The sequence below is a fragment of the Limanda limanda genome, chromosome 4, assembly GCF_963576545.1.
Source record: "Limanda limanda chromosome 4, fLimLim1.1, whole genome shotgun sequence".
NCBI classification, from domain to species: Eukaryota; Metazoa; Chordata; class Actinopteri; order Pleuronectiformes; family Pleuronectidae; genus Limanda; species Limanda limanda.
The window spans coordinates 5666749-5684042 of NC_083639.1; the positions used below are offsets into that span (position 1 = coordinate 5666749).

The 17294-nt window shown below is 42.7% G+C and overlaps 2 protein-coding genes across 4 annotated transcripts; one reads left to right on the forward strand and one right to left on the reverse strand.

The window, feature by feature from the left end:
- On the reverse strand, nucleotides 1–11252 carry brpf3a (bromodomain and PHD finger containing, 3a). 3 transcript variants are annotated; one of them, XM_061069541.1, is made up of 13 exons: nucleotides 10935–11252; nucleotides 8048–9574; nucleotides 7771–7927; nucleotides 6320–6451; nucleotides 5276–5404; nucleotides 4866–5163; nucleotides 4443–4772; nucleotides 3496–4050; nucleotides 3355–3412; nucleotides 2765–2853; nucleotides 2449–2546; nucleotides 2180–2334; nucleotides 1–2085 (listed from the first exon to the last, which is right to left on the reverse strand). In XM_061069541.1, the coding sequence occupies exons 2-13, from the start codon at nucleotides 9553–9555 to the stop codon at nucleotides 1902–1904; spliced, it is 3693 nt and encodes a 1230-aa protein (XP_060925524.1). In that variant the 5' UTR covers nucleotides 9556–9574; nucleotides 10935–11252; the 3' UTR covers nucleotides 1–1901. The 3 variants fall into 3 exon arrangements, with proteins under 3 accessions (XP_060925524.1, XP_060925525.1, XP_060925523.1); XM_061069542.1 differs by having other exon boundaries at nucleotides 2449–2522; nucleotides 4851–5163; XM_061069540.1 differs by having other exon boundaries at nucleotides 4851–5163.
- An 890-nt stretch (nucleotides 11253–12142) lies between these two features.
- si:dkey-183j2.10 (glutamate receptor U1) lies at nucleotides 12143–17205 on the forward strand. The gene is made up of 10 exons (XM_061069172.1): nucleotides 12143–12156; nucleotides 12906–12991; nucleotides 14341–14372; nucleotides 14477–14656; nucleotides 14905–15128; nucleotides 15448–15545; nucleotides 15642–15859; nucleotides 15968–16187; nucleotides 16274–16518; nucleotides 17101–17205. Exons 1-10 carry the CDS (start codon nucleotides 12143–12145, stop codon nucleotides 17203–17205), a joined length of 1422 nt encoding a protein of 473 aa, XP_060925155.1.
- Nucleotides 17206–17294: the final 89 nt, after the last annotated feature.

Below are 17294 nucleotides of genomic sequence, written 5' to 3' on the forward strand. Positions count from 1 at the left end.
TTGTTTCAAACAGCATTTATTCTTGTGTGAGAAAATATTGTCTCAGGCAGATTTATAGATCTTGCAGAACAACTCAAATGACAAGATCGAAAATCTCCTTTGCCACCGAAGGAAAACAAAAAGACACCTTCTGTCGGCTGAGTGCAGCGTGACTGCAGCCCACAGAGCTCGGCTGTCACTTTGAGAGAATGTTGGTGATGGCCGTCACTATAACAAAGAGCTACGTAGCATCATACATAAATCTTTTTTTCAATATTACTTTTTAAATAACACTCTCGACTGCCACAAATTTATAAATTAAAATCTAAATTTTTTTCTGCATTCCTTAAATTACTTCATGTAAGCCGATATAAACAGACATTTACATATTTACAAAACTATACACATGCACCTTTACCACACTGAGACTGTATACATATATGTATATAGTGTACAAACACGCACAAGGTTTATGCCACAACTTATGGCTCCAGGATTTCACCAATTTCTTTTTTAAACAGTCTGATTGTGCTTTTCAAGTCATTTCAGCCAGATTTGAAAAAAACAAAAACAATTGCAAGTTCTTGATTGGGTGATTGCAATAGACTTTGTTAGGATAACCACGAATAATCAGCTTCACCTCCGTAGTGGCGTCACTTCCTAAATAACCAAGTAGCTGCACCGGGTTTTCCAACATTCTAGTATCAATGTACAGTTTCACAATATGGAAAAATAAGTAAAAACCTCTCAAGTCCCACCCACAACACGTCATAGCTGGACTGCAAGTTCAAGAACGTTTGCAATGGGAGATATTTCCCCAAAACGATCTGTACGTCTACGAGAAAAATGTGCACAAAACAAAAACTTATAATATGAGTTGAAACAGCTAAGCTTCAATTCAGATTTTAATTCAATCTTAGCATACTTTGAAAATATTTGCTAAAATTGAAACATTTCTTTTTCTCTGTTGCACCTTTTCATTTCATATGTGCTGTACTTTATGTTTTAGTTTGATACCCAGAGAGATTAAGAGTTCACTCTAAGTCCCGTAAGAGTGTTTTCTTTGTTTATACGAACCGTCACAAAACCAATAAAAGGAGAAAATTCAGAAATAACAATAAATAAATAAATAACAAGCTTAAGTAAAACACTAACTATAGTAAGACTCAATATAGCGATAATTCGAAATATTAATTTCCTTTTTTTAAGTTAAGGGGATAGGTTATTGGGATGCATATAGCGTCAACTTTAAATGATTTCATCTCTAACCATTGCAGTTTAATTATCATTTTTAGGGCAACCTGCCTTCCTTACAAGTTACTATTATACAGTATAATTGTTTTTGAGTGTGTAAACTAAACTAGTTTGATCCGTTTCTGGCCTTTGCATCTTTTTGGAAAATACTAGTTATATTAAATAGGTTTTTTAATTATTTCCAGTACCACTTAGACAACTCAATTTAACATTTCATCCATGGAGTCCAGATATGACGTGAACATAAAGTGGGACTTTCACTCTTCAATAAACAAAGTGACATTTCTATGGCAAGTACAATCTAAATACATATTGAATCGAGACAATCCCTTTGATGAGTAAATATTTACACTTCTCTTGACTCACTTTGGCCTAAAATAAAAACTTTATATGAACACATAGCAACAGTGGTTGTGTAAAACCTTTACAAAAAAAAACAAACGGATGTGAATAAACAAACAATTTCATCTACAAAACGTGTTCAAGCACTTTTTCCTCTCCATTTTAAAAACCAGAGCAACAGTTTTATACAGAAAACCCTCAAATACCAAAAAACGTGGTTGAAACTGTTGATAATTTACTTTCTCTCCCTTTAAGAGCACTGATGAAGCTTCTAAATGTTTAACCGGGCAGCCTGTTTCAGATGATACAAATGTTTCAGATAAAATTCATATAAAATTGGAGGGAGTGAAGTCAACATTTCCTCTCACGTGGTTTAAATGTACTATGGCCCGGTCGTATGCAGTGTGTACAGACTTGCGAACACTGGGTTTCTTTCCTTCCATTAAGCGCAACTTGTCGACCGTGTTATCCATCCCCAGCGACAGCAGTTTGTCACGAGGGAGCCATTGCCTGAAAATTTAAAAGGGAAAAGTGAGCAGGACAGGACGAGTCATGATTGTTGTGAAATTCAGCAGGAGCTTTATCGTGCCTCTCGTAAACTTACCACGTTCGTTTGGTGTCGAAGAAGAGCACCAAGAAAAGCTTCACGCCTTCGTCCGCTTGTCTCCACTCGCCCAGTTTAAGCACCTCCACAGGAGGCACTGGAATGGGGATGCCGTTGTGAAGAAGCCCTTCCTGCGGCATTTCAGGGTCGACAATCTGTAAATCCAACAGTGAATTCTGTCAGCTACGGCTCTTTGAAAAATATGCCCTTATGTAGCCAGCAAAGAACTCTGAGATAAGTCAAAAGAAAAAGAGTGAATCCATTCTCACCATCGCTGGATATGACGGATATCCTCTGCATTTGGCCCAAACTAGGTCCAGTGGTGCGAGCTCTGTCTCACTATCTAAAGACAGAAGTGTAGACTTTCCTGTGAACAGGATATTCCAATAGATCCAATTAATTTGTATTCATGACAGCTCTCAAGCCCAAACTGAAAACTGAACTACACTGAAGTGGTCACCAAAATTGTAAAATTGTATTAGTAACTTTTTTTGTTGTGTGTGTACGTTTTTAGCATTATGCCTCCAATAAACACACAAACAGAGGCTTTTCACTGTAATTGGATTATCCTGTCTTGATACACACCAGACCCAGAGATGTCTCCATTGTCACTGCTCGGGACTTTAGCCAGTGCAGGTTTACCCCGACTACGTTTGGGTGGGGAGACACTACAGCTGCAAACAGTACGAGAGAGACACAGAGAGAGAGAAGGTCAGAGAGGTGGAGGATTTTAACCTCTGATAAAAAAATATTCAGGAACTAAAGGGACATCAGTGAAACATCAGAAAGCCACAGTTATACTTTTCAGTTTTTGTTGCATCTCCGGCAGACACAGAGCAACAGAATATGAATTTGCTTGTGTCCACCTGATGAGCTCAAGTCTACTTTTCAATCAGGTTTGGTCTTCTCCCACTTATTAGTGAAATGTGAGGCTCTCTTGCTCCTGAATGGTCCACTATGTTCACCAGCTAGTTGCCATCTTTGTCGATCTATCGTTCGGTGCTGAGCTGATAATGTACAGTGGGTTTTCTTTGAGTGTCACATAACAGTAGAGTAGCAGTCAGATGTTAATTAGTTCTTCCAAGGAGGTTATGTTTTCACCCCTGTCTATTTATTTATTAGGTGAAGCTATAGTTCGACACCAACAACAATTATGCACAATTATGAATACTCACTTAAATTTTTGGTCGTCATCATCATGGTCTGCAGAGGTGTGTTTTCCATTTGTGAGACCTGGCACAAACACAAATGACATCATGACTGACATGGACTCAAGATTCTCTTTCAGGATTAAATCGTATATATATTGTCACTACCTGCTTCTTTGGGTGGTGGAGGGAGTTTGTCTACTTCAGGCTCTGGGCTGAAGCCTCTGGACCTCAGGTGGTGCGCAGAGGGAGAGGGAGGTGCAGGGGAGGGGCTTGGGGTGGGAGGTAAAGCGGTGATGTTGGTCACACTGGGTGATTTTGGACGAGCAGAGGTGCTCTCCAGCCCATTAGTCTTACTGTCAGCTGTCTTCCCATTCTGCTGCAGCGGGGACTTGTTTTTAGCCATCCGTGACCCGTTTTTAGCTTTCTTGAACAAAACAGATGTACGACGACCAACTCCGGCCAAAGGCAGAGTTGGGGGGGATCCCAGCGGCGTAACCTCGTGAATGGCTTCTTGTTGTGAAGATGGCGTTTCACCGACCTCAGCCTCGTCTTCACCTTGGCTTTTGCTCCCACTGCGGGATGACCTCTGACGCTTGAATGAGCGCCCGGGTGACCTTCGCCCTCCAGTCACAATACCCAGAACAGGAGGCTCGAGAGGAGCATCTCCCGGCAGTGGTGATGACACCGGGCAAGTAAGTTCTAGCACAGGTGGAGAGTCATCTGGGGGGGGAAGATAAATTCATTTAGGATCATAAATACACTTTAATATGTGAAATATGATTAGTGGACTAATCTTCCAAAATGTACTGACCGGCTGTGTTTTAGTATGTGTATTACTAATACTGTGTATTAGTATTTCTTTGGGTTTTTGTGTAAAATAAAGACTTTTGGGGACATCACATTGGACTCAGGGAAACTAAAATGGGCATTCTTCACAATTTTACATGTAATTGACTAAAAGATTGATCCATTAATCATGAATCTTAAGAAGATAAATCAATAATACAAATTATTTTAAGCTGCGGCCCAAATCATAAATTATTTACAGTGAAGTTTAATCAAATTCAATTTAAGTAAAGCAAGTGAATAATACATAGTAAAAAATATTTTACCAGTCCCAGAGTTTGACACTGCAGTCAAATGTCCATTTTCCACAAAATCCATCTTCTCTGATTTCTTTTCTTTCTCCTCCTCTTCCACTTCCTCCCCCTCATCATGTGGTCCTTCATCCTCCTTGTCATTACCATTCACGCACTGAGTATTTTGCTGCTGGTTCATTTTCTGTCTGAGAGTATTAATCTCTCGGCGCAGCAGCCGGATTCGTTTGGTTCGGCCACCGCTGGTACGCATGGATGAAACCATGTCGAGTTTGTCCAGCAAGGTCTTTAGCTGCTCGTCTGTGGATAAGTGCAGTCGGTTCTCTGGGTCCAGGAGAGGGTCCACTGAGGGGAAAAAAACATAAAATACACTACGCATGTAGGTTAAATTCATTAAGAAAAATCAAGTTGTTCTTAACTCACCATCATCCCACGTACAGTGATAGAAGCCATGTTTGTTCGGCGCCTCTGGGAGATGCATGCCAGTGTTGGGGTCCAGACCAATGCTCTGAGACTGCCTGTGGGCGTGGCGGAGGACTGCTCCGCCCACCTCCCGCAGCTGTAAAGCCATCTCGTGAAACGGGGTGTCCTTGGAGTTGTACTTGAGGCAGTTGGAAATCATCAGTTCAAAGTCCCTCTCCAGGTCTGTGATGGAGCAGTAGCCGTGTCCCTCCAGTTTGGTGCGCATGGTGGAGAAGTCCACCGGTTGGGAAACAAACTCCAAGTAATCTGGGACCTCAGTGAATCATTGTAATCAGGATATTAGCGGAGTCATAATAAAGCTCAAGTACATATGATGCTGAGTGAAAAGTGTATATTTATGAAGACTGTTTTCAAACTGCACCAACCTCTGAAAGATTAACGGGCTGACAGAAGATTTTGGCCGTGTCCTTCTCTTGCAGTTGGTCCAAGGTGGATCGGAGAAGCATCAGAGCTGGGGTCAACTTCAGCTCAAGGGAAGCCTGCTGAATTTTCATCTGGAGAAGGATGATGTGATCACACAGGGGAGAGCAGAGGAAAGACAAGGTCACTCTTAACAGGTTTAAATGAATGACGAATATTGAAGACAACTGAGAACACAGCTGCCTCTATTATTTTCATTATGAATTCATCTGCCTGGTATTTACTAAATTTAATTAGTCATCATCTTGTTCACCAAACAATCTCAAAGTCCAAGTTAAAACTTTGAGTACTAAACAAGTATGTGTTGCACGATAGTCGATCACGAGGATTACCAGAGATGACCAAACAGTCACATTTGACAAGTGACAATTAACCAGACCCGTTTTCAGACATGAACTCCTGAAAATGTCTGGCCCCAATTTTCCAAATATTTTTCGGAATTAGCTTTTCACTTGTATAAAACAAAGCAGGAGATAGTCTGACACAGACTATCAAACTGTCACAATAACAGGGACATGCCAAGGACGTTCAGACGAGGGCAGCCAGCTGGATCGTGCATGGCGTATAACTTCTGCTGCATTTTTGTTTCCAGCACATCGACACCGCAGTCGTCCCTTATCACCAAATGCTCTTGAACCCAATTGTCTTTCCAAACTGCCAACTTAGCTGGCGGCTTCTATGTGAATGGCAAGTCTTTTCAATCCTGAGATATTTGTACTCTTCTAGTTTTGTGTCGATCACGTCTTTTGCAACGTCATCTACATGCTCACAAATGCTTCAGAAAATTGTCCAGAGAAACGGACCTGGGAATTTGTGTTTTCAGATATAGCCCCTCTGGAAATTTTCAGGAAAATGTCTGGAGATCAGTGCATGTCTTGATTGTTGCAGCTTTCCCAGATGTTTGTGAGTGCCAATGCTGAGGAGTGTTATAAAAGTGCCCTAAATAGTTATAGCATGTCTCGAGCCCAACACTTCCTCTTTTCTCGCACCTGTTCTCTCTTTAGCCTCTCTCTCTTGCGGATCAGCTCCACCAGAAGTCTGGCTCTTTCCAGGTCCTGCCTCAACTTTTGCCAGTATCGAAGCTCCTCTCTTGCAGCACACAGCTTTTCGTCAGGCTCCCTCTGGACATAAAGGAATGAGGACAAAGATATCAGGCTTCAGATTCAGAATGGATTCACTGAGAGCTATTACAATGACCATTTTATCTAAAACACTGTGGATAAATCTTGGTTTTACCTGTATTTTTTTGGTTTGAACAGCATCACATAGTAAATGAGTGGGAAATAGATAAAAGGACAAGTGTGTAGGATTTAATGTCATCTAGCATTGCGGCTAATGAAGGGTCCAGCAGTCACAGCCCCACATGAGTGCTATGCACACGTAGTACACTGGCTGTCAGAGTGAATATCAATAAGTTGCAAAAACTCAATTTTTAATGTTAAGTTTAGATGGTTAAATCTACCCCTCTCCTCTTTCTTTTTGTCTTCTCAACCTCTCTCTCCCTCTCATCTGCAGCTGCATAGACTTGGTCACCTTGACTTCACTTCCTGTCTCTGTTATTTCAAATTAAGAGCACTCTGCAGAGTCAAGCAATAGTGAATTCATGACAGTGCAATGGATAGACAGAAATACTTTTCTGTCAATAGAACCTCACAAATTCCACTTATTGGCCCTTTAACATCAACAGCTACACGGCCGCCCTCTGTGACAGTGAGAGGTCTACATCAAAGAGAACAGTGAAGGCTTGTGTGGAAGCTTGCCATCTATTTGAAACAGCTATGGCAAAGTGTGATGTCTGGGCTTATGCTTGAATTCAGTGTGTGAGATTACAAACATGGTGTGATCGCCCTGAGCGATTTTATTCGTTCTCAGAAATCCTGATGTTCTATCGAATATATATGCACACCAAAATGTGCAAGACCGGGTGACAGGGGGGGTGCGTCCAGAGGGCCAGTATTTTGCAAAGATTTGCCTGCCTGCTGAGGATAATTTTCCCAGTGCTAGTTTGTGTGTGAGAGCGGCCACATGGCATGAAGGAGCTATGCAAATCGATGAGCTGTGCAAAAACCTGAGAAATGTGACAAAGGCCCTATTCAGAACAGGTATTGACAACCATTTTGAGTGATCCACTCACAAGCAGACAGCTCATAATACGTAGGTTCACACCTTTTTCAGCTTAAGTTTAACTATGGCCCTGTTAAGACATTACAAGTAAATCAATGAATGAAACACTGAGAACTGTAAAAATATGATTGGTTCATGGTGAAACTGTAGCAGGTCTGAGGATGTCAGCTGAGTGGGACTGTCAATGTGGCCCATGACATTTTCATGTTCACACAGCTTGGATGTCGAATGTGTATATATATACATATCATATAACTGTGCTACAACTGCAGTTACATCAGATATGTTACTTTTAAGCAATAATCTCTCTCTTCACCTGTTCTGTTGCCTTCTGGGTCTGCAGATGGGAGTGAAGTCGTCGTATTAAAGGCATCCCATTCCGCGAATGTCTTTTTAGTAACCAGTAGCTATGAAGCCTCTGCATGAACTGATTCTTTCTCTGGACATCAACACCTGTGCAGATCTTGTTCAGTCTGTGGAGATGTAACAGTTGCACAGTAAAACATATGTGGCAACTGGTGGTAATAACGCTAACTTGAGATGACATGAATCAAACTATTAATATGAATTCTCACAATATGTAAATGTCTCACCTGTGAGAAGGGATCTGAGGCACAAGCAGCACAGGCACATTTGAGCGACGTGTCGACCCACCAGACCTTTTTGTATTCTTCTTCTTCTGGCCTTTTGTAGCTTTCTTGTTCGTTGGTGAAGGTGGGCTCTCAGTATATGACCTTTGACCCCGGTTCCCTCTGCCCCCCACCAGTCTTCCTTCAACCGACTCGTCTCCTGACCCGTCCCGCCGAAACCCAACGGGCGAGTGATGCTCACAGAAAGCAGTCTTCTTCACAGAGAAGGTGGTACCGTTGGTGCCCGTCTCGCGGACTGGGTCTATCTTCATAAAGAGGCCGGCCTTCTGGGCGCAGGTGACGTGAAAGGCCCTGTAACAGTTGGCTTTGTGGCACTGAATAGATGCTCCTCTGCCTTTCTGCTTGCACAGGTAGCAGGTGAGCTTCCAGCGAGCAGTGGGGATGTTTTTGACGCCCTCAACAGGCTCCAAAAACACTGTGTTGGCAAAGCACACCTCTGGGATCCATATGGCACAGACAACGTGGGCCCAACGCCCATCACTCGTCTGTTTGAAGGCACCTCCTCGGTTGGGACAGAGCACACAGTCTACAGGACGGGAAGGGGACTGCAGGCAGCAGCGGCACAGCCACTGGCCCTCAGGTACGTAGGGCACACCGTAACACTCCTGGTGGACAGCCAAGTTGCAGATGTCACAGAACAGGATGACGTTACTGTTGAGACACTCGTCATCCAGGCAGACGCAGCAGAATGCATCCTCATCGACTGCACTCTGGGACAGAGCTTGGCTGCGGGACTCCAGGATTGACTCCCTCTCCAGACGGTCGATCAGCAGCTCAAACGTGTCTGGAGGTACTGAGGCGTGACCGTCACACACCCTCTTTTGGTTCACCATCTCCAGCCAGGCCAGGTCTTCCTCGTCCATGTCATACTCGGCCACACTGTCCTGTTCCTCTAATGACTTCTCTATGAAACGATAATACGCTGCGGGAAGAGGAGGCGCCTCTGAGGGGTGAACTGAACTCAGCACACGGAAGGTGGGCTCAGGTAGGGGGCTTTGGTTGGATGGGTGCTGGAGGGAATTAGTAGCTCCTGTGTGCTGCTGGGAGCCAGACCGCTGGTTCTGGTGAGTTGTATTTTTACCGCTCTTCTTGCTCTTACTGTTGGAGGGTTTCTTCCATGACCTGGTTTTACTCTGCATTTGCTCACTGTTCTCCTTATTACTGTTGCACTCAGTAATGTCCTGGGCCGTCATCTCATCCTCGGTTATAACTGGCAGAGGATCTGTGATGTGAATCCGATGGAGCCTCCCTTCCAGGTCCACCTCCACTATTTTCTGAGCCTGAGCGTATGTCAAAGTCTCCCTGGACGGAGAGAGCTGCAGTCTGTAGGGCGATGGGGGCCGTAGCTGGCCAGACGACCCCCTGCCCCTTCCTCTCCCTCTACCTCGACCCCTACCCATGTTGAGTCCGCGAACAACTGTCTCACATTCCCACCTGCTCACCTTCCGCATGGGAGTTTACACCAGCTCCCTGACAAATAAGAAGGAAAGAAATGTATGCAGTGACTGTGTGGAAAACAGTTTCTGTAATGTAAACATGACATTTTGAAAACATGGATAGAAACCAGAGGGACTCTAATCTTTGTAGCAAGAATCACATTATTGTTTTAATGAAAGAATGCAAGCATTGTAAATAACGAGGGGAAAGTATGCAGGAAATAGTTATTTAAAGTGTCCCTCTTGTGTGTTTTAAAACTTACTTTGGTATTACATATATAGCTAATATAGGGACTCAATAACACAGTTTGCTGAATTTACTTGGGGGGGCAGGTTATTATTGTTCTTTTTTCTCTATCATTATTTTTTCAATTACTTATGTAATTCCTTCTGTATTTCAACCATTTGTTTTCTGTTGTCTTGCATTTTATATTTTAGCCGGTTGTTTTCTTGTTGTGCAGCACATTGGTGCTTTTGTTTTGAAAAGCTTACAAAAAAAAGTTTTAGGTATTATTATTGTTAATATAATAAATGCTACTGCGATCAAGGAGAGAAGCTGTCACAGTGATTAAAATGTTGCAATTATGAAATGCCATGCTTACGTTATCAAATCACTATTCGTGAACTACAAATTATATTATATCATGTTTAAAGTTGTTGCATTTTCTTCTATGGGCCTATAATGTAGTTATTGTTTTAACCTGATTTACCATATCCCTGCACTGCTGCTGAAAAGTGGCATGTGAATTTGCAATTTTGACAGGATGTATTAATTTGTGTTCTTCCTGGACACGAGGGGGTCAGCTGCGGTGCCTCTGTAATAAAAACACAGGCTGTTACCTCAAGTCCTCTTTCTGCACAAACACAGCTCCGCTCATTTGCACTGCTTTGCATCCGTGACGCTCAGCTCTCCCCATTGGTCCACCCGCGAGTCCGTAGCGCTGCCACATTTCACCGGAGCCAATCAAACGGCAGCATCCTCTATTTGTTCCCTCCCCTGTTGCTGTGCGTAGTTAGGTTGCACAGCGCTAAACACCAAGCCGAGTATCTCACATCTGTCGGCCATTTTAGACTCACAACAGCACAGGCAACGTTTGCGCTGCAAGTTGATTAGCAGCCCAATTACAAAATGCTACACGCAGCCAGAGCTCCACACGGTGCACGGTGAACCACACGCAGATATTAACCCGCACACACACGTCGGGTCCCCGCAGTGACGACGTGCGGCGGCCCGGGCTCCGCTTTGTGCCCGGAGAGCCGCGGAGAGACGACGGTCTCCGGCCGAGGTGTCAACGTTCCTCGGTCGGACAGGACGAACTCAAGTCGTGACAGTAAAAAGGCAGAATGTCCGGGCGAAGCTGAAATGACAATAAAACAGCAGAGTGGTTTTTTACCTTGTGACGCGGTCCCCGGCGCTGCGAGTGGCAAAGTGAACTAGTGCTCTGAGCTTAATGTCGGCGAGAGGGACGCCACAGCCGAGGCGGACATGCTAGCCCGTAGCTTAGCTAGCCGGTCATTTCCAGAGCGACAGCGTCCTCTTCAGCGGCCCACTCCTCCGCCCTGACTCCGGCCACACACCCGGGGTCGAGCCGGTGTCATGGCCGTGCTTTGCACCTTTCAAACGAGGCCGGTGGTCAACTTGTGGGCAGCGAAATCCCGAAGATATCGAATTAATGGACCTTGGATGAGGCTAAATATTCAGTCAAGATGGCTTGAAAAATACGCCCCTTTGGAGAAAAAAAACACCTCGGCCAATGAGAAGCGGCCGCCTCTCAGCGCAGGCACCGCGCACCGAGCTCTGATTGGTCGAAAGAATAAACCGAAGTCATCGCACTCGGTTTGGAGTTCATCAGAAAAAGAAGCGAGGAGAAAAGCAACGGTGCATACATTCCGCGCCCTGTGGCTCCACCATCATTTCCCCAAGTCCCCAGATTGTACCTGTTACACACCTGCGAGGGAAACATGGGACACTGTCTCAAACTCAGAGCTCTTAAGATATATGGGTTATAACTACATCGTATTAATAAAATAATCATCAGATGCTACTGCTTGTTTTAAAAATATTTTTAACACATGTATATAAACTCTTAATGTAACATTTTATTTATCTCAAATTCTTTCATATATATTATATCTCAATATCACCTATATTTTACCCATTGTAACTTCCTCGAGCAGTGAAATATTCAAATTGTTCATATTTATATATATATGCTATTATAAAAAAAGCAAGTTCTTGTTTTCTCTTTTTCAGGACTCGCAAGTAGTCAATCTATGGTGGTGAGGTTGAGGTCATAAACATCTACAAAAAAGTGCAACTGTTCAGTTAAACCAATAATAATATATTATCTCAAACCCTGTCTCTGGCCCTGCATTACATTCACAATGCACATTAATTACTTATACTTACCTCATGGTTCAGTATCTCCAGATATGACGGCAGGATGTTTTGGGTGTGAGGCCTATCAAAGCCAACAATGATTTTTGCTAAATTAACTTCAGCCACTGGCAGGAGAAGATGCACTTATTCAAATTACAAGATGATTGTGTGCCATTTCTGAGATAAAATTATTTTGCCATGCCAGCAGCTTTATTTAAATTCATGGTGGTCGTAAGGTTCGAGAAGTGAGCACGTGACTGGAAGGAACAGTTGGATTGAATCTGTGCTACAGGTGAAAACCAGTGGCTCCTGCATCAACACCTCTGTGGAGCCCTTGAACAAAACAGTTGACCCTGATTGTCTCAGTGGAGCAGCTCAGTGGTCAACAGGTCAAACTGTGGAACGTCCATCAATTTATTGCCTCACTGTAAAACTATACCCTGAATAACCAAAGTGATACTGCTGATGTATGCAGTATATATTTTGTGAGTACACACTGAATTTGTGCTGAGCTTCAAATATTTCACTTTTCTTAACCTCATGTCACACATAAATCTCATAAAACATATGATATTCTAACCATATGATGTGAATCAGATGTTTCCTTATTCATTTATATTATCAAGATATTTTACTTGGTCATTTCTAGTGTGAAAAACCACATTTCAATCCATAGTGGAGGCGGAATCTTACCTCATGCTGCTTCTCCCCGACCCTTCAAAATGTTGACACTTTCTCCTCCCACAAACACTTAGTTGGTCGTCTTAACACATTTGAATGTGAAAAACTTCACATCACGCTGCATCACAGTCGAGCTGCACTTGGGTCAGTTCGAAGCCTGACGTGCCAATCCAGCAGTCACATCTTGGACTCTTGTCAGGTAATAAGTCCATATATCTTATGTGTGATTGTACGTTTTAATCAATCTAATGTGATGACTTATTCCACATCTTACTTCCTAGAAAAAACTCTTTATAACTCAAAGGCTGCAAATCAGCACAGACGAGATGCTGTTTGGGTTCTTTGTGTTGTCTGTTGGCTGTTTCCTGGACATGGGATCGTGTACTGCAGGTAAGAACATTTTATTCACCTCAGGTTTTTACTGAGAAATAGAACTAACACATTAGAACAATGTAGATGTAACTTGAGTTTTTCTTTTTAGAACTAAAATGGAAGTGACTGAATGTGCAGTGCAGATCAGACTGATTTTAATAAAAAATAAATTATTAAAAAAGAAGCCTTTATTTATGGATACTGATATTTATTATTAAGTTTGATCGCACGCTGTATTTGTATTTCATTGTGGTGGCAGATTTTTCCTCAACCAAATTTTCAAATGTTATTACTGCTGGATTTGATCAAAGTTTTTCAGGCTTGACAAGACATAAATACATAAACTGTCAGATGGGATGAATATCAAAGTGTAGCGCCACATCCTGTCCAACTCTTGTAGAAAAACAACTTGAGGAAGCAAGCCAGTTGAAACTCTCACAAAAAAATGGTAATAAATCCAGTGTATGGAGCAAACAAAGACCCTGTGTTCGGAGTGGCCAAACAGTGACAGGGGCTTGAAGAGCTTGTCTACGTGTCATCTTTTGAAAAGGAGGATCTGACGGTTGTCAGGATCACCCTGTGGCGACGGATCCCTGAGGGCTTGGCCTGAATTGAGGCTTTTGATACTCTTTGACTGCCCTTCCATATCACAGTGCCATGGCATTGAGACTCTTTGAATTGACACACTGCTCCAAATAGATTGAAGTCTACAAACTTTTTTTTTTAGAGGAGGAGAGTGGCCAGATCGCCAGGATACCGGAAACTTGTCTTGACAAGAAAATCAAAAAACAGGCTTCCACAAACTCCACCTCATCATGATGTCAGATTAGAGAGTGAAAATGGTCTTTGCACCGACGTCTTTGAGTCTGATTAATTTAGGATGAACATCAAGTCTGAGAAATGTGTGTGGGTGAAAAATAAAACCTGGAGTTACTCTTTCACTGTAATATATCTAAATATTTTTATATATTTTTTCTCCTGATGCCATCCCAACTTTTCAGTTTCAGTCCAGAAAAGATGGATGGTGCTTTTTTAATTTTTAATATTATCTCATAAAAAAGAGAATAACATACAATTTACTCCTTCTAAGAGTGATAAGATAAGATAAGATAATAAGTAAAAGCCCTAAACCTTTCACTACAGACAGTGAAATATGACCCAAGTCAGTAAGATTCAACCACTGGGGACCGCAAACATCTGTACAAAATGTCATGTTTATGTTTCTAACAAGGTGGTGATGCCACTAGTCAACCAACTGCCCAGCATTGTCATCCTTAGAGCTAAATCACTATCACCACTCAAACCCTGTTAGATGTTGGTGTACGACTGGTCTGAACTTGTTCCTTGTCTTCCTCCCTCACCATCAGTGCCAACAGAGCTGAGAATCACAACAATAAAGGTAGTTTATCGATACCTTTCTGCCTTGTCTAAACTTCACATCCCTGTGAATACAAGACTGAAGATTACATTTCACTGATTGACTTTTGACATGTTCCCTTATAGCAAGAGCCATATACAGTTTCCAAGGGCTCACAACTGGAAGGCTTTTGTATGGACCTGCTGTCGGAAGTAGCCAAGAAACTGGGCTTCAAGTACAGAGTGCAGCTGGTGAAGGATGGTTCGTATGGCCGGCAGGACGACAACAGCAACTGGAATGGGATGATTGGAGAGGTGGTGAGAGGGGTGAGTACATGAAAACTGGCATTTGAAGAGGTCATGGGCCAGGAAAGCACTTTGCACAAGCTTGTATTACCTAGCTGGCATCTGTGATTTGCAATTGATGCATTCCGAATAAGCAAAAATATGTGGCATGAACAATGTTGTTGGTGAACTTAAAAACTCTTTAAGCCCTCATGGACTTTCTATAAATATACTGCAAAGCCTATAATATTGTTTTACTAATGTCAAATGTATTTATGAATTCCCTACAGGAAGCAGACCTTGCAATCGCTCCACTGACTCTCACAGCAGCGCGAGAGAAAGCTGTGGGCATGACCAAACCATTCATGCAGACAGGAATCAGCATCCTGCTGAGGAAGGACATCTCAGAGGAATCAGGCCTCTTCGATTTCCTCTCCCCCTTTACAGCCGAGACCTGGGTCGGCATCCTCCTTGCCTATCTGGGGACAGCTGCAAGCATCTTTATAGTCACCAGGTTGGTGATACTAGTTGAATTTGTGATTCATGTAACTTCTGTAAACTCAATCTAATTGATCATGATTATTCATCGTCATTTGCTGCATGCGTAACATGAATAAAACTAAAATACATCAGCAAGATTCTCAACAGCAATGATGGTGAAGACAACTCCCATGATCCCATGTTATTATTTCATCAAAAGACCCCTAGCAGCCAAAGTTACATATTGTAATATCTACATATATAATTTTATTCTTATTTTACCTGCTTATATATCCTTTCTTTGCCAGCAGTGGTGTTACATAAATAATGTATCTGTTTTTTTACGAATGCAGACTCAGTCCATGTGAGTGGAGTCAGCCTCAGACTGAAGAGAACAGATTCAGCCTCCTCCACAGTCTGTGGTACACAGCTGGAGCTCTGACTCTTCAAGGTAAAACAAGACACTACAACAAACTGAGATCACAATCTCTGGACTTCACAAAGAGGCTCATTTGTCTCTGTGTTTTTTCTCTGTATGTGTTTTCAGGTGTTGGTCCTCACCCCAGAGCTCCGTCGGGACGTGTTGTCTGCTGCAGCTGGTGGTTATTCACCCTCGTCCTCCTGTCCTGTTATTTCTCCAACCTCAGCTCCCCTAAGAGCCAGGAGTCCACTCAGCAGATGGTGAAAGGGTTTGAGGACTTGGCCAATCAGGACACGATGGAGTATGGCTGCCTGGCTGGATCGTCCACCCTTGCCTTCTTTAAGGTGAGAATGAAGATGTGGCTCTTTTAGATTATAAGACTTGAGTTACCTCTGGTGCACTGGATCACTAGATCTCAGTTTTCTTTCACTCCGACCATTTTCTTCACCCAGAATTCAAACAACCCAGTGTATCGGAGAATCTATGAGCACATGGAGAGAACTAAGAGTTTTGTGTCTTCGATGGACGAAGGGGTCCGGCGAGCAAAAGAGGGCAACTTTGCTTTTATTGGAGAGTCTGTCTCCCTGGACTTGGCAGTAGCACGTCATTGTGAACTGGTCCGAGCTCATGAAGTCATCGGGATGAGAGGATACAGCATTGCTACCACTCTCGGTGAGGCTGTTCACTTTCAATTCTCAAGAAATATTGCTGGTGTTAAAAATGGTGTTGCTAAAATTAAACTTGTCATTGTCTCCAAGGTTCCCCCTTGATAAAGAACCTCAGTGTAGCCATCCTTCAACTGAGTGAGGCCGGAGAGCTGGCTTACCTGCAGGGCAAGTGGTGGGCCAGCAGCTGCATCGCAGAGAAGGCCAAGTCTTCAGCCGCTCACCAGCACAGCCTCAAGGGGATGTTCCTGGTTCTTTCTCTGGGCTTAGGGTTGGGAGCACTGCTGGCCATCCAGGAGCTCACCTCCAAGAGTCGCAGAAGTGCAGGGGATCAGAGGGTACGTTCAAGTGCACTCGTAAACCACACTACTGCTAAAAACACAACTAAACCCTCAAATGCTGTAGACACAACCTTATAGTTTTACTTACTCTTCCACACACAGGCTAAACAATTGTCTGGATGCTTTGAGAAACATGTTTGTAGCAAATCCTTGTTTGATAAAACTTTTAGCAAAGCAAAACAAATCGATCATTGTCAATAAACATCTTGTAATGAATCTAATAAAAGACCACTTGTAACTTTTGTCTCAATGTAAAGACCGTTTTTTCTAAATCTCTCTCATTTGTGTTTCATTAACACTGACATATCTTGGCATCAGACCCCAATATTTACAAAAGCCTTTGAGTCCCCTCCAAAATTTTGCCACAAGATTCTGGCACAAGGGATAACACAAATTGGAAATGCCAAAATCTCTATGGTGTCTATCTGGGTACTTTATACTGTTTGACTTGAATTAATATTTTTGTTGAGTGAGTTTTGTGTTTTAAGCTGCTTCTTGGTATTAGTGTTGTTTGAAACATTTACATGAAATTCCTCCATGTACTAATAAACTGATTTGTTTGTTATGTCCTTCCCTCAGAAGTCCTGCTGCACTGTGCTGAGTGAAGAACTGAGTCTGCGCTTGAGGACAATCAATGCAAACAGACCCCAGGAAAATGTAGAAATGGATAAAGAAAAAGCATAGACATTATGTTTATGTCTGAAATTTCTTTAGTTTTAACGACAGCAACAAAACTCTGATTCTGTCTTCTAACTTGTGTGATGAATTTTTCA

What these genes read in the sequence shown, in the direction of transcription:
- si:dkey-183j2.10 (XM_061069172.1), top strand. An exon ending in AGCATCTTTATAGTCACCAG is followed by an intron (nt 15,129 to 15,447) that starts GTTGGTGATACT and finishes TTACGAATGCAG; the next exon opens with ACTCAGTCCATGTGAGTGGA. An exon ending in GAAGTGCAGGGGATCAGAGG is followed by an intron (nt 16,519 to 17,100) that starts GTACGTTCAAGT and finishes TCCTTCCCTCAG; the next exon opens with AAGTCCTGCTGCACTGTGCT.
- brpf3a (XM_061069540.1), bottom strand. Translation starts at nt 9,555, where the DNA reads ATGCGGAAGGTGAGCAGGTGGGAATGTGAGACAGTTGTTCGCGGACTC. An exon ending in TCCACCACCCAAAGAAGCAG is followed by an intron (nt 3,413 to 3,495) that starts GTAGTGACAATA and finishes TGTTTGTGCCAG; the next exon opens with GTCTCACAAATGGAAAACAC. An exon ending in ATCCGTCATATCCAGCGATG is followed by an intron (nt 2,335 to 2,448) that starts GTGAGAATGGAT and finishes TTGGATTTACAG; the next exon opens with ATTGTCGACCCTGAAATGCC.